Genomic DNA, 17,417 nt, shown 5'->3' with positions numbered 1-17,417 from the left:
CAGACTGGAGGAATTAATAATACCAATCTTGACATTCTTGAGGTAAAAAAAACACTGAAGAATGAAGAAAATTATATATAAATAAATGGAAAGATGCCTCACAGTTTCTGCTTAGAGAAGTAAAGAAAGAATGTGGAAGGTTTGGTTTTATCACACATCCAAAGGCAATAAGAAACAAATTCAAGAGACATTAGATCATTTTCTATTGTAATGCTCATTATATGATATTTATTCACAAAGACCATACCATAAAAATAATTGCAATTTTTACATTGAAATCTATTCCAAAAGATGAAGTCAAGAAATTATATGAAGAATTTGATAATGCACTCCAATCTACTTTGATACTTATTGACTTTATTACAAAGATGAGAACAGATCAAGATTGTAAAAAAGTAATTTGGAAAACATTAATAAGGAATAAGCATTGAGTCCAAGACTTGTACGCTGCACAGAAGCCTACAGCATAAATGCTTTCTGTGAGAAAAGAACCAGAAGGCACTGTATAAGGCAATTATCCAAAAACATTACAAAAAACGAAATACTCTGTTTTAACAGACTACATCATGCTAGACACAGTGTAGTACACTGGGTTTAGTGGCAGAGGACTCCATTTGAATTGTGGCTTATTAAGGGCTGTTGTCATCAACATACTCTGGAGTCTCCTTTGACCAACCAGGGCTGTTATGGAGTCCCCTAAACTTGTCCTTTTGAATTGTCATCTTTTCCAGAAACACTGACCCAGAGCATGCAGGAAGCCCTGAATGCGTCAAGGACAACCCCCACAGCTGACGTAATTTGTTGTTTACACCCCAAGCTAGATTCTTTGTTTGTCCTTGGGAGGCAAGATAGGCACCAGTCAGTCTATGCCAGGTGGGAAAACTGCTTGTGCAGTTGTGAATTTTACAGATAAGCAGACCATCCTAACTTCATAGTCTAGGGGTTCCCAAAGGAAAAATAATGTGACTTTTGCCATCACCTTGCTCCTTCCCTCCAGGAGAGGTTACTGCACCTTTTCCTTCCCATGCTATGCCCCTTTCTGTTTTCTCTCACTTTTTTTGTTGCGCTGCCATAAATATATAAACTTCTCTAAGGACTGAACTCTTTGGTTTCCACATGCATGTTCATTTCTCTTATAATGAAACTGGTTGTCACATAAGTCTCGTGGCATTGTGATTGCCTGTTGACAAGCTCTGCCACTGTGATCTTGGGCAAATCACCTAACTTTGCTAGAACTTACTTTCTTGATCTATAAAATAAGAATAAGGGACTCCGAGGTCCCTTCCATCTCTAAATCTATGGTACTAAGAGCTCATGTGGAAAGAATCATTCCTGAATCAGTTGTCCCTGTAAATTTGATCACTGATTTGTTAGAACAAAGACAAAAATTAGTACAAAGCTGGATGAATAAAAATGAGATGACACAGTGGTCAATTAAAACAACCTCAACCTGACCTATTTAAACATGTTATTGGTGCCCCCAAAAGGGCTGTGTAAAAAATGATGACATGCACATATGTTATCATAGTTTCATACAGAAGTGTAAATAATGTATAAAAATTGCAGTGACGAGGAGAGTAAAGGAGTTCAAAAAGTACCTTCAGTAGTAAACGTTTGATTTGCCTGCCAAGACACATCTATGGCGGCCAAAGGCAGCAGTCATTTAGAAAATAAACTCATTTGTAAACTCACGGAAAGGGTGGTAGAAGATTACAAGCAGTATTGCCTCACAAAACAGAGAGAAGCAATGTAGGGTAAAGCGATTTAATGAAAATTTGGCAAGGGACTTTACAAAGCAAAGTCCTCCCAAGGGAATTTAAATATGAAGCTAGAAGAAGCATAACAAACATGAAAAGTGGAAAAGATTTGCAAAGACATTTTTATAAATCTTTTTTGCCATCAAAGACAGTAAACTCCACATTGGGAATGAAGCATATTAGTTCTGAATGTGCTTATACAGGTAGTAGAAGTGGTAGAAAAGATAATAAACATGGCAAAAGCAGTTGGACTAGATATAATACACACAGAGAAAATCTGTGCTGGAGGAAACACAGTTGTAAATTCAAAAGGTTTATGAAGTAAGGAAAAATGCCAAAAGCATGAAAAAAACACCTCAGACCTCATTAATACTTTCCAAAATGACCGAGAGAACATCAGCAAATAACCAGTGTGCCTACTTTTCCATCAGTATAAAAAGTTTATAAAAAAACTAATAAACACATTAAGTGCATCTTTGTTGCAGGCGTTCTCAGAGAATATTCAATAATCAGTTTTACAAGCAATATTCCACATCTGACGGCATCTTTATCATTATACACTTGGCTCAAAGATGTACAGAACGTACATACAATACAGAATGCTTACTCTTTGATGATTACCAAAAACTATTTTTAATCAGTAAAGCAAAATTCTGCCTTACAGAATCTTGTCCAACAAGATATTTCTAATGCATTTATGAAAACTATGCAAGATTTCTTGAAAGCTATAACATCAGTAACTATATGTAGTGATCTTCAGATCATCATTACCAGAGGAGGCTGAGACATAAAATGGGGAGAATTTGATAATCAAAGGGGTTCACCATTATTAGAGAGATCAGCACAAAGGCCAGGCTGAACAGGGCTATAGATGAGATCATCTAAATGCTTCTGTGTCCAGATACCCCTGTTACTCGTGTTTTCCCTCCTCTAATTACCATGTATTTAATTTATATGTGTAAATATCTCCCCTAATAAAGATGTAAGCCTCTTGAGGGCAAGAATGTTTTCCCAGCATCTAAAACATCAATCAAATATTTGATTGACCAATTGATTGATCAAATCCCTGTGAAATCTGATACTACTCAAGATATTGACCTAGAAATCATGCTACTTACCTCCTTACATGAGAGGATAGATTCAAGATACAGAATAGGATGTGTATGTTTTAGCTATAGCCAATATAGAAATTTGTTTTGCTTAACCATGTGTATTTGTTATGAGAGTTTCATTTTTCTTTTTTTTTCTCAATAGGTAGGAAGTAGAAAGGATAAAACAGATTTTAATTGAAAAATAAATTTCATTAAAAATAAATGGATAAAAATGCTTATTTTCTAGAATATAACATACAGTTAAATGGAGAGCTTATAAAGCTCTTTGTATCACAGAACAAAAATGAACAATGAATTGGATCTAGAGTTGAACACAAGAGTAAAGCAAGCTGGACTGCTTTTGGAGAATTACAGAGTTCATTTGATGGCATCAATTTTTAATTTAAAACAAAGGCTCATGTTTTTAATGCCAATATGCTGCTACCATTGTATGGCCACAAGTCATGGAACACTAGAGTCTTCAAAGTAATTAAAATAAGTATTACTTAGAAGGCAGTTGAAAAAATACAATAATGTACAAAAGTAGGTTCCAACATATCTGTTCCATAATGCTAAATGCAGCATAGAATTAACACATATATAGGTAAGGAAACTATAAGACAAAGAGGGTAACTGACTTGTCCAGGGTCGTATAGCTAGTAAGTGTCTGAGATGGAATTTGAGTCCAGGTCTTCTTGACTCCAAGTTCCAGCATTTTATCCATCATTCTACCCTTCTACTGTCACATATGGAACTACAAAGAAGAATCAAAGTAAGAGATGTAATCAAAGAAATGTATGATCAAAAAAAAAAGGGATTCATGTGGTGAGTAAGAGAGAGCCAATACACAGCCTATGTGCTCCTCTCAGTGTCAAGAGAAAGTAAAGAAGGCTACCAGGTTGAATGGACCTCCTTATGTAAAATTCATGGGAAAACACAGACAAGTAACAAAGGATAGGCAGGAATGGATAGGGTTGTGATCTCTATTACTGGAGGAAGCATCCACATCAATGAGAACTGATTCATTTTAGGACACATTTGAGCTTATGATTGATTGGAGGAGGAAGAGGTTGGAAACAAAGCAGGAAAGAGGCCATTGCAGATGCCCAGGTGTGGGGCTGAACTATGGTACAGAACCAAAAACAATATCTGAAATACATTAAGAAAGAAAAATGGATATAACTCATTAACTAACCAAAATCTGAGTTTTGTTTGGTTCTTTTAATGAATGCCTGGGAGATTGGTGATGCCATTAACAGGAAAAGGGAAGGTAGGTGGACAAACTGGTTTGGAGGTGAAGATAAGTTTTGAAGATACTGAATTTGAGGTTCCAGTGGGATATCCAAGTGTCATAGTTCAGTAGAAAGTTAGAATTCTGGAATAAAAGATTGAGAATATAGATTTGAGAATCATCTGTATTGATATAATATCTGAAGTGGTGAAAAGTGGAAAAAGACCAAAGAAAAGAGTAAAAAGAGAGAAGGCTAAGAAAGGAAACTTGGGGAAGGTTACTTATAAAGCATATGAACAAGATGAGATGGGTCACTTATGTAGCAAGAGAGAACAATAAAAGGTGAACAGCCCAAGTTTTCCATGTCTGTCCATGCATTACTAAAAGCCCTAAAATAAGGTCTCTGGCATATTGGGTAGAGCCCAGGATTATATATCTAGAGCTGAAATAAACCACCTAAAACAACCCCTCATTTTACTGAGAAGGAAACTGAGTCACAAAAGTAGTTTGACAGTTAGAATTTGAACCCAGATCCTCTGCATTTTGAACTAATGTTCTTTCTACTGCACCACATGACACTTTATAAAAGATTCATAGGACATAGGCAAGGATCAAAGAGGATACGAAGGCATGGATGAGTTGCAATCAAAAACAGTAGATGAAGTACTAACACAAAAATCTATCAAAATAAACAAAGAGGAACCAAGGTAGAAAAACAGTAAACAGAGAAGGAATGATCAAAGAAGTAGGAGGAAAACCTCCTACAGTTACAGTTTCAGGAAGTCAAGGAAAGAGTTTCACAAAAATGGAAAAATTTAACAAATTATCTCATCCTTTTTGTAACCATGGAGAATTCTAGCCTCTTTACCATCTTTAGAAACTGTAACAATATTTATATATTTCAATATAGAAAATCAGCACTTTGAACTTTGAGAGGGTAAATGTCATTTCTTGTTTTCTCTATATCTGTAGATATTGATGAATGTAAAGATGGCACTCATCACTGCAGATATAACCAGATCTGTGAAAATACAAGAGGAAGCTATCGTTGTGTGTGTCCACGAGGTTATCGATCTCAGGGAGTTGGAAGACCCTGTATGGGTGAGTTAGCAGGAAATTTTATTAGATAATAAAATTGCTACTAAAACATTTTCCTGGTGCAGACTACTGATGATCTACATTGAAGTTCTCACAGAGACGCTATCCCTTTTGAAGGTGATAAATTGTCCATATTTTATCCATTTGGTTTTGAGTCCTATGACTAAGGAAAATTGTACCTGATAATTCAAAAAATTAAAAAATTTCAGACATATGAATCCAAAATTGATTTGTATTTATTTCTTACTTTTCTTAGCATAATAAAGACTAAGTTAACTTGAAGCCTCCATGATTCAACTTGGATTAGTTCTTCGCCTGTATAATAATAACTTTTTAAGGAAGTTTTAAAAGTAAATTTAAAAAATATGTATGCTAGTTATACATGTTTGTATTTGTATAAGCATAAAGCTATCAAAGTGCATAAGTAAATATACTAATAAAAAGTTAGAAGAGATAGCATTTGGCCCTAATTGCTCATAATGTAAAAACTCTTCTTTAAATTACCAAAAATAGATACATACAGCCACATACACTATCAAGTACATTCTGCATTTCTATAAATAGCCAGAATCAAGAGGATTCTTTCACTGTCCTATTATCCCAGGAGACCAGACTCTGTTGTCACAGTAATAGTTTGGTGTTGTTCAATCATTTCAGTGGTGTCCAATTTCTTGTGATCCCGTTTGGGATTTTCTTGGCAGGGATACTAGAGTGGTTTGCCATTACCTTCTCTACATCATTTTACAGATGAGGAACTGAGGCAAACAGGATTAAGTGACTTGCTCAGGGTTACACAACTAGTAAGTGTCTGAGGCCAAATATGAACTCAAGATGAGATTTCCTAACTTCAGGCCCAGTGTTCCAGGTACTGTGGCACCACCTAGCTGCCCATATGAATAACTATTTCTACTTTACAAGCACAAACAACATGAAAGTTGTGGTGTAAACAGTCTTACACCTTTATCTGGCATATTTTATCTCTTTCTGTTTGCATAGCAAATATTTGTGAATCTGTGATAGTTTGTTCATCCAAACTTATATGTATCAGGGATTAAAGAATGGCCATTGAGAAAACAAATGTATAATGCATATTATTTCTATTAATTTATACATATATATATAAAACACAAATTTATATAACTGAATCAAATTCACTTATTATTAGAAACTCTAAACAATACCCTATGACAGTAGATTTAAATATACATCAAGATAAAATTCTTCGAGAGAGAGAGAGACTGGTAGAGCTTTCAGACCTCATTTACCCCAAAATTCACAAGGATTTTTAGGGTATTATCATAAAAAACATATAATTCTAATCTAGACTACTATGATTTCTATTCATCTTTCCTCTGATGGAATGTTAAAAGAAAGAAAATTCTTTATGTATAGGAATTTGGGGGAAGGGTGTTAAGCATGCCTAAATATTTTGAAGTGGCATGAGTTGAAATTTTTATATAAGGTCCTTTGTTCGAGGAATGTATTTGTTGGTACTTGACTTTTCATGTGTTCCTGGCTTTGGCAGGTGACGTTCATGTTCTCAGTTTCTTCCACAGACTGATGTTTTGTTTCTGTGTTGTGTGTTTGTTTTTCTTTTTATGGATTATGTCATATGAACAGACATTAATGAGTGTGAACAAGTGCCTAAACCTTGTGCACATCAGTGCACCAACATTCCTGGCAGCTTCAAGTGTATCTGTCCACCTGGACAACATTTATTAGGTGACGGGAAATCTTGCGCTGGATTGGAGAGGCTGCCAAATTATGGTGCCCGTTACAGTAGCTATAACCTTGCACAGTTCTCCCCTCTGAGAGACAACAATCAACCTCAGCAGCATTACAGACAGTACTCAAATCGCTACAGCTCCTACTCAGAGTATAGAAACAGCAGAACATCTATCTCCAGGACTAAAAGGAGTATTAGAAAAATTTGTCTTGAAGGCTGTGAGGCAAGAAATCACACATGGATAGGTAAATGTCAGCCATATCACATTGCCTTTTGTGGATTCACGTTTTGGCCAGAGGTTACAAATAAGTACATTTATAACATATTTGATAATTTGGGGTGCACTTGACCACATATGACCTCAAATTGCAGTTTTAATTTCAGAAGCTACAGAAACTCTATGGCATCTAAAGCAATCACAAATTTAATCTAAAGAAATTCTCTGTTTACATTCATACAGCCTAATAATTCATTGTTTTGTCCACATTTCCTCTTTGTCTCCTATCTTTTAAAAAATGTTACTAGAAATAATTTTGAAGTGGTGAAATGAAGCTTCACAGCATCTACTATAAAATTGTGTTTAACGTACATATGCGAAAAACAAGTACACAAAAAGTGTCATAAAACCTAACACCCTGAGAAAGTAGGTATATCACAGAAATGCCAAAGCACTGATTCCAAAGTTAAACACGAAAACCCCTAACAAAGTGTTCAAGTACACGCCATAAAACAACTGGTTTGACTTTTTGTTTACTGCATTGGTTGGCAGGTCATCATTAGATAATAAGAGGGAAGGGATGAAATAAAGTTGCTTCCATCATTCTTAAATAGATCTTTTGAATATGTTTCACAAAATTCACAGGCATGCAATTTCATTTGCTTTCAAAAGTTCGCTGTAAATTCCAAGTCAAAGTTTATGCCCTTGTTTTGATCACAGATTCCATCTTCTGTCTTAAATATACTTTACAGGGGATAGGGAAGGGAAGAAAGAGGAAAATATATTTTTAGTTATTGGTCATTCCTTAAATACTACACTGAAAAACAAATTATAAGCTAACATGGATTTGCGATCTGTGAAAATTAGAGTTATGGCCAAACACAGACTTCTGCTCTACTCTCATTATTTTAGTCCTTTCCACAGTATTTAACACTTTTGGTTAATCTCTTCTTCTAAACCTCTTTTCTGAACTTTGTTTTCATGATCCTGGTGATACTGATTCTACCTCTGTAATCCATCCAGCAACTTCATTGGCTTTTTTCTATGTGTTTCCAGAGGCTCTCTTCAGAGCCTCCTTAGCAAGAAGCTCCTCTTATAACACCTTTATTTAATTGACTAACCAAACCATTCCTCCATTCTTGACTTCTTCCCTGAAATTTTGTTCTAAATGGTCCATCTCAGTGTTCTTAAATCTCTAACTATGTCATCTAATAGGATATTGAAAACAGATCTTATTTCCTCCTTCATGCCTTCTTCTCCTGAGTCCTTACTATCATTGTCAGTGCCTTTATGGAAAATGCAGGAAATGCATTATTTCACTGCTCGTTCCCCAAATCCCATAGTGATCAGTAACTCCCCTCAACTCTTTTTTTTTTATAAAGGTGGTTAATTGCTTCTTCCTTTATTTCATATGCAGGACTATTGTAACCGCCTTCAAGACTGTGTCAGTCACTTGTCTCTAATTAATCCCAATGATTCTGTATAGTGCTGCCAAAGTCAACTTCCTTCCTGACCATTTTCACCATGACAGTCCTTTAACCTCCAACCTTTTGGTGCTTATAGATCAACATCTTACTTTTTTCATCAAAAATCTCCAAGAGTTAGCAATCTTAAATTCCATCTCGCTTCCTGTTACATCCCAACTGGTATCCTCTAACACATTTCCCTTGTCTTTGTCCTCCCCAAATCTTTGTCTGGTCTATGCCAAATGCACTGAACAACCTTCCTACTCATATTATATCTGCCAAACTACCTAACTCTCTTTAACTCATCTTAAAGGGTATGTCACTCCAAGGAACTCCATATTTTTTAATTTTTCTGTTTGCGCACCTACTTTCTAATCTTTCCAGGCACATCTAATCACAGAATAGAGTGCTTTACATGTAAGAATACAGTATCATAGTGAGGGATCAAACTTGGGGGATATAGAGTGTTCGGTAACAGATGACTAAGTGCATGTCTGTTGGACTCTGTCCATGAAAAGTTTCAGAACACTATTCAAATTCTCAAATTCAACATTAAGCATGTTTTTTAAAAAAAGATTTACACTAAGAATACAAACAGCTTTAGAATGTAGCAGGAATAAATAACAGTAAACCTAAATGTATGTTCATTAATCCTATTGAAGGGATGATTTTACAAAGCATTTGAATGAGTTTTTACTTAAAGATGAAAATAACATCATGGTATCATGTCAGAAGTGTCACATTTTGAAGCCCATAGCAGATGTTTTTAAATCAAGATCTGTTTTTAATTATCTACTACTACTCATAAGTATAAAGACAAGTAATAAAATGATTAGCAGCATTTTTCTTGAAAAATTGTCTGCTGTAGTATATAAAGTTCAGGCAACCTTATGATCAAATAAAAATATATGATTTATGTCTTGAGAAAATTATGAATGTACGAATATCTACCAACAAGCAATTATTAAACACCTACTATTTACTACGCACTGTGGCACTAGGGATACAAGTACAAAAATTACATAATCTCTACTTATGATAAGTATATATTCTAAATGGTGATAACAATTACATATAAAAACTCATACAGCATAAATATTAAGTTAATAAATCTAAATATACACAAAGTAGTTAAATAAATATAAAGTGATTTGAGAGGGAGAGCACTAGCAATTGGGAGGAACATAAGGAATATTCACATAGAATATAGTATCCATGATGCATTCTAAAGAAAGAAATGGACTCAGGAGCAGAAGTAAGGGGGAAATGCATTATTTCAGGTATTCGGGATGACCGTTACAAAGGCACAGAGACAGGAGATATATGTAAGGAAGAAGATGTATGTTAGAAGGCCAGTTTGGCTAGATCAGAGAGCATGAAAAGGAGAGTAATGTCCTATGAGACAGGAAAGATAGACTGGAGATGGATTTTATACAGTTTTAACAGCTAAAGAGGAATTTATATTTTTTCTTAAAAACATTAAGAAGCCACTGGAGTTGGTTGAGTAAAGGAAACATATGGTAAGAATGGCACTTAAGGGAAATAACTGGCAGCAGAGTGTGTTAGTTGAGCTGGAGTGGTGAAAGACATTCACATGCACATTTCTATGTATCACAAACTTTAGCACATGTGTGGATTAAAAACCAAAAGTTCAGACTATAATTGTAATCACTGTTACCCAATTTAATACCTAATTTAAATAGAAACTCAATTTTCTGGATAATGTAAGGAATTTAGCACTTCATGGGTTCTGACTAAATATATGTTGTTTTTTTTAAATTTACTTATTTTGCCTATACACTATTCAGTGTTGGACTGTAACCATCATATATACAAAAAAAAAAAGAGATTCATACAGTATACAACTTAGCCTACTGGGGTTTAATTTTTTAAAAATTAGATGATGGGAGAAAAATATCAACATTTTGATATAGATTGCAGTAATATGCAGAAGTTTTGGGTTTTATTAATAGTAATAACTGATCTTTAACCATTTAATCTGTCAGGTATTCTGTTTGTATTACAGGGTTATACATTGTCTTTTTTTTCTGAATAGATATTGATGAATGTGAAAATAGAGATTCCTGTCAGCATGAGTGTAAAAACACTTTTGGAAGCTATAAATGTGTCTGTCCACCTGGATACCAGCTTATGCCAAATGGCAAGACATGTCAAGGTAAAAACATTTCTCCACGTTGATTTAAAACCCAATCAAGAAGCAACAAGAGCAAAACATGTTTTGTTTTTCAAGTAATTTATCTTTTATTTGCCCATTCCCCTTCCCCACTGGTTGGGTTCTCTTTCAGTTCAATTTATCTTAACAAGCATTTATTAAGGTCCTACCAATATGCCAGTCTTGAGATATATAGAAAAACTTCCTAACATCTATACAACTATCCAAATATTTAATGGTTTGCCTAAGGAAGTAATGTTCTCCTAGGAACATTATATATGAGTTTCTTGGTCAAGTGCAAGTTAGAAGAGATGATCTTCCAATTGAGACTTGGATATGCCTCAAAGTTATAACTGGCATTTATAAAGCCTTCTGAGTTTTCCAAAGCATTATAGACATTATCTCAATTGAATTTCACAACAACCCTGTGAGGGAGATATGCCAGACATAATTACCCCCATTTTACTGTATGTAGAGGAAACAAATCTTAGAGTAAGTTACTTGCCAGGTATCATACTTTAATAAGTAGTCAAGAAAGGAGTTGAATCTAGGTTTTTCTTCACTTCAAGTCTAGGATTTTTTTCTGCCATACCACAGTGCTTCCCCAGGTTCAAAAGAGTTGTTCTAGGAGTTCATTCTCCTCTGTATAAACTCTATCTATCAATTACTTAATTATTTTTTAATAAAAATTTAATAAAATATTTTATTTTAATTACTTAAAAAGTTAGAATGTACATAAATACAACTTTTTTTTAAATCTTCCTCTCATGTTTCCCTAAGTGTTCTTTCTCTAAAAGGGGATTCTCCAAGGATAAGTTGGATTCTTTCATCAGAACTGAATTCAAGGAAGTAAGACCAGGGGAGGCTGCTATTTTACTTCAACAGACTTCTTATCTCATGTCCCTTCTTTCCTGTCATCACTACCACAGAAACACATAAATTCCCTCCTGTCCAGTTGGGAAATAATGAAGGGTTGAGAAATGGACCTGAATGATGAAAACTCCTACGTCATACAATCAAATATTTTAAAATATCTTTAATTTCATCAGCATGGGTACTCCTGCACCCAATTCAATGCAGACTGCATTGCCTCCACACCTCAACATACATTTTTCCTGAAGTTGCTATAAACAGAAATTCATTACTTCCACTGGCATAACTTTCAAGAACCCAAGAATCACTTCTATGTAAATAGTACAGGACCTGAAGGGGAATTTAATCATTCAACAGATATTACATATTCCTTACATGTAGGTTACCGTTTGAGACACTAAAATAATTATACCTTTGCCCAGTGAATTTATACTTTAACAACCAGGGCTTCATTAGTTCTTCAAAAAACTGTGAAAAATAAGCAGAGCAGATATTATTATATTAATTCTACAGATAAGGAGATTGAAGCTCAGAGAATTAATAGAATTTTAGAGCTGGAATAGACCTCTTTGGTCATAAAACTCAAGATCATATAGCAATTACTGGCATAGGTAGGGCAATGGCTCAGGACTCCTGACTCCTGCCTAATCCAGTGCCCTATCAACTATACTACACTGTGAGCAGTGGGACTGTTGGACCTTGCAGCAACAGATGCCAGAGATATTGAAGAGATATGGCACTATGACCTCAGACCTCATTCTACAACACCTTCCCTAAACTTTAATACAACAGTTAGCAGAACAACCAGAGTTGTGAAAGTGCAATTCCTTCAAGCTATATACATGGTCATCACCATGGCATCTTAATCCTTTTCCTGACTCCTATGCCACGCAACCTGGTCAATACTGAAATATCTGAAGGAATCAAATTGTAATGGAAAACAATTTGTTCAAGCCTAAATTCTGTTGAGTCCAGGAGAAATAATGTTTCTTCTCTATGATATGACAGTTTGGTTTTTTTTCAGTTATTCTTGTCAGTTTCATTCAGTTTAAACTGTGTTTCAGAACTGTCATACTTTGGAGAATGGAAAATCACATGTAAAGATTAAAACCAGGTGGAATGTGAAATGTTTGCAATTAAATGAGTTTCATGTTAGTTTTGTTTTAGAAAGACATGAGTGAAAATAATTATACCACTAAAAAATCAACTAAAAAAATAACGGGATACTTTTATAATTCTTAAAAATGTCTAAAGTATGTATGAGGAACAAAAGACTGCCTTGATTCACCAGGCTTTTCTTATTTTTGGACATTAGTGATATAAACTAAATCAATAATGAAAGAAGTAAATCATAATATAGTTGATATTACATGAAGACAGATGATAGATTCAAATAATAAGAATCTATTAAATGAGAGCACAATTTTGAATTTTCTTGGGCATAGTGAAGAGGAAACTATATTTTCCTATACTAACTTTCAGTCCCACTGACCGGTTCCTAGCAATTTGGGATTTATATAGTTTATTAACGTTGACTTAAAGCACCAGGCTAATATGACCATAGGTACAGAAATGATCTGTGATTTTGTCAGTATCCATATTATAATGTGGCACTTTATTGAAGACCCACATGTTTCAAGAATCTTTTTTTCTGAAATCTCTAAAAAAAAAAAAAAAAAAAAAAGCAAATCACTTTGACCTCAGTTCAATTCAACAAATATAATACTCTATACTACACACAATTGCCATATTGACCATTATAAAAACACAGATCTGACTGACAATGTCCCCAGACTCAAAAAAATCTTAAATACCTTCCTTTTACTATAATATAAAATGCAAAATCCTCAACCTGGAATTTAAAACTTTCTACAATCTGTCTCTCATTTTCCTCTCCAGTTTTATTTACATTATTCCCCTTTCCATATTTTCCATTGTAGTCAAATTGGCCTAGTAGCGATTTCCTTTATATGACTTTCCATCTCCCACTTCCATGCCATTGTACAAGGGATCTTTTATTCCTGCAATGCACTCCTTTCTCACTTCCCCTCTGTAGAATTCCCGGCTTCATTAAAAGTGCAACCCAAATGATGTTTTCTATACAACATCTTTCCTAGTCCCTTCAGTTATTAGCACTCTTTCCCTCTTGAAAAAGTTTTGCATTATTTTTAATAGACTATATATTTATTTAATGACACATATTTTAATTCATTTGTCCTTGGAAACAACCCTCAGAAGCAGGTGCTACCTTTATCCTCCGTTTAAAGAAGAGGAAAGCAAGGCAAACAGAGGCTAAGTGACCTGCCCAGGGTTACATAGCTACTAAGATTTAAACTCAGATCTTACTGATTTCAGCCCCAGTACTCTATCCACTGAGAACACAAAAATACAAGGAGTTGTATTCTGGACTGATGGGCATTCTTAAAGGGATTACTAATGGTGTGCAGCAAGCAACTGTCTAGCTGGTCTTAAGTGACTAGGCCTCTACAACTGCAAATGTTAATGCATTGGCCTCTTGTAGCATCATCAATAAACAAGTGGTTATTAAGGGCTTTTTGCCTTCCAGGCCAATGATAACTATTGAGGAGACGAAGAAAAACCAAAATTAGTCCTCCACCTCAAGGAACTTACTTTCTAATATAGGAGGGATGGGTAAGGATTTGGTGGATAATAGGTAAGCTTAGAGGCTAAGGCAGAGGGAAAGGCCTCCCACGGATGGTGGTGCTTCAGCTAAGTTCCAGTGTGTCTGTCCTCAGTTTCTGGCTTATTATAATTAACCAGATATCACCACATTGGCAGCTTGAAGCGCCACTAGTTTTCCGCTCACTGGTTTAGTCGTGGTGGTGGTGGTAGCTGTACTTTTGCTCTTTGGTTGTTTTGGGTGGGTTGTGTTGCGGTTTTTTTTTTTTGCCTTGAAAAACAAAAATTGGTACTCCAGGTGGTCTCCAAAGTCTCAAGAACCACAAAAGTTCCAGTGAAATAAAAAGTCTTGATAACCATTGTAAGAGCAAGCTAAAAATACTATACAGGCCTCTGGAGGAAATTATGCCTTAGGGGATCTAGTGCAAACGTATTTTTGTACTATATTTTCCATGGTCCCTTCTGGGTCAGATCTAACCCGTGAAAAACTCTGGTAATTTAGATACTATTGCTATTCAAGTAAATTTCATTCTATATTTTGATACTATTGCTACTCAAATAGATTTCACTCCATATCCTACCAGGATAGAAGGTACTAGCCACCTAACTTGAGTACAAAAGCACATTTTCTACATTAGACGTTTTCTACTACTAAAAGTATTCCTGAAACGAAGTTGGCTAGAATAGAAGTTGGAACAAGGAGGCAAGTTAGGAGGAGAAACAAAATCAAAAAGCCTTAGAGATAGATGGTACTTTAGAGATCATCTAAGCTTATTTCCTGCACTTTGCTGCCAAGAATACAAATGCCCACAGAGGCTAAGGAAATTCTCCAAGACCAAAGAGTTAGTCATAACAGAATCCTAACTAGAAATAAGGTGTTCTAATTTCTAATCCCTTGACTCCCTTCTCCATTTTTTTTTTTTTGAAGACTAACTTTTTCTGAGAGATTCTAGCTTTAGTATTAAAGGCAGGAATTCTAATGATGGATTTTTGAAAGATTGGCTCATGATAACTGCATTCATAAAAATAATATTAAAAGTTTTTCTATCCCTAAGCATCTGGTTATCCAGAGTTCTAATTTAATATATCCAGATATTATTTAATCCTCATTTTACAGATGAGAAACCTAAGATATAGTACAGGGATAAGGACTGTACTTGTGATTTCATTAGTATGGCAAATTTCCAAGTGAGGAAACTATCTCTCTGAATGCAGGTTAGCATTTTCTCTGTTACTTACAGTCTTGGAGAGTGTCCTAGAGCACTGAAAAATTAGGTGACTCCTCCAGTATTTGTCATGGAATATGAACACAGTTCCTCTCTCTACTATGTCATGTTACTTCACAAGCCAAGACATAAATTGGTTAACTAATTACCCAATGTCATAAACTAGTTAACAGCTAAACAGGATAAGAACCCAGTGTCTTGAATCCCATCCCAGTGCTCATTCTATTAGTCAACCAGGAATGGGAGATAAATAATTTCAAAGGTAAATGTACCCCTACCCAGTGGTCTCAAAAGCAAGACAACACTATCTAGCATAATGACTAAGTAGAAAAAAACCTTCCCAACCCCAGATACCAATAGTGTGGTGCTTTTTCATCTAATTAGATATTGATGAGTGCCTGGAACAGAACATTCATTGTGGACCCAATCAAATGTGTTTCAACATGAGAGGAAGCTACCAGTGCATAGACACACCATGTCCACCCAACTATCAACGAGAGCCTGTCTCAGGGTAAGTCTTAACATTTTCATCCTAGATTTTCTTTCTGAAATCATCCTGGAATCCTTTCTCTCCCAACAAATACCATCTGACAGTTTTGTCCAGTTTACAATTTCAAGGGGAAACAAGACCACATGTAGTCTATTCCTTCCTCTGCATTACTGAAAAATATTGAAATCACACAAAAGCTGGTTAAGTAAGAGCTATCACTTACTTTGGGCTGCCATTTTTCCTGCGGCAGAATTCTATCACAGTAACTAACCTTAATGGATAATGAAGCCATTGAAATATTCCAGTTTCATTCATTTTGCTGCAGGGTTTTAAATGCTTTGGGTTTAAAGAACTTAAAGAAGGATCATTTCTATTCCTTTTCAGTGAGAGAATAGGAATACAGAAAGATGAGTCAACATTTCTGCTCATAAATCCCTTAGGCTTTCTCAGCTTTTCTGTTGTCTGCACCATTTTTCTCCTTCGAGTTTAGGATGAACTACTATTATTTTTCTGTGCTCATGGCAAAGAAAGGCTTATTTGGGGCCAGTGAATGTGCTAACAGCAGCTGAATACCAGACAATGAGAAGTGATCATGGATTTCACTAAGTGGAGAGGGAATATAAATGGACTAGAGCCAGAAGCTGGTTGGATCCCAGTCTTCTATTTCCTTTTGACAGTGCCCAGAACCCCCAAAGTACCATGGCCAAATTTGGACTTCCTGCTAATGATCAAGGATCATTTTTGAGATGGGAAGAAGTTTTAACTTTATTAAACTTTAAAATACTAATGGGAAAAAATGGGCAAATGATTCATTGAAATGAAATGATCCTGGAAGATGGTAGGGTAGGTAAGAAAACTTTTGACTCTCCAAATTTCCTCCACCAACAACAACAAAAGAACATCACCTCAAAATAAATGTTAGAGCAGTGGAAATAAACAAAAGTCAAGGTAAAGCAGTTGTCCTCCTTACTGAAGACAACTTGAGAAGACCCCAGAAAAGACCCAACTTCCAGGGGTGGAGGTTTGGCCTGAGTGAAGTGCAAACACCTCCAGGTTGACTACAGAATCAACAAAAAACAAGCCCTGGGAGTATTTGGGATTGGGAAGCAAGCAGCCTCAGACTTAGAAACTTTCATGTCACTGACAGTGTTGGGGTCTGAGGGCTGAGTAGGAGAAGACTGAAGGACCTTCCACTGTTGAAGGACACCAAGCACAACTGTGCTGACCAGACTTATCTCAGACTGTGTCTTCAGGGAGGAGCTAGCACACACCTGGTGAGTGCAGTAGCAAGGGTGACTGATTCTGCTGGCTGTGGGCACTTTCAGGAAAATAGAATCCCTGGGTTCAGTTCCAGGACAGAGAGGACAGCTACAGTCTGCAGCCAGCTGAGGGACCTCAGGGAGCAAGCTCATTTGTGGGACAGCATGGC

The 17,417-nt window shown here is 35.6% G+C and overlaps 1 protein-coding gene and 1 long non-coding RNA gene across 3 annotated transcripts in view; one reads left to right on the top strand and one right to left on the bottom strand.

The window, feature by feature from the left end:
- The window catches only part of LOC140529609 (uncharacterized), a 196,585-nt gene that overhangs the window by 77,814 nt on the left and 101,354 nt on the right, over window positions 1-17,417 (bottom strand). The gene's annotated exons all lie outside the window — the stretch shown is intronic.
- Window positions 1-17,417, top strand: part of HMCN1 (hemicentin 1) — a 487,951-nt gene that overhangs the window by 462,149 nt on the left and 8,385 nt on the right. Inside the window, exons 103-106 of one of the 2 annotated variants that reach the window (XM_072648379.1) lie at window positions 5,052-5,180; window positions 6,798-7,148; window positions 10,643-10,762; window positions 15,883-16,009. In XM_072648379.1, the coding sequence (XP_072504480.1) occupies window positions 5,052-5,180; window positions 6,798-7,148; window positions 10,643-10,762; window positions 15,883-16,009 (727 nt within the window). The remainder of the gene's footprint in view (window positions 1-5,051; window positions 5,181-6,797; window positions 7,149-10,642; window positions 10,763-15,882; window positions 16,010-17,417) is intronic. The other variant, XM_072648380.1, reaches the window with a different exon arrangement.

This window comes from Notamacropus eugenii, chromosome 2 (genome assembly GCF_028372415.1).
Source record: "Notamacropus eugenii isolate mMacEug1 chromosome 2, mMacEug1.pri_v2, whole genome shotgun sequence".
Taxonomy (NCBI): Eukaryota; Metazoa; Chordata; class Mammalia; order Diprotodontia; family Macropodidae; genus Notamacropus; species Notamacropus eugenii.
This window is presented reverse-complemented; position numbering and strand designations above follow the sequence as displayed.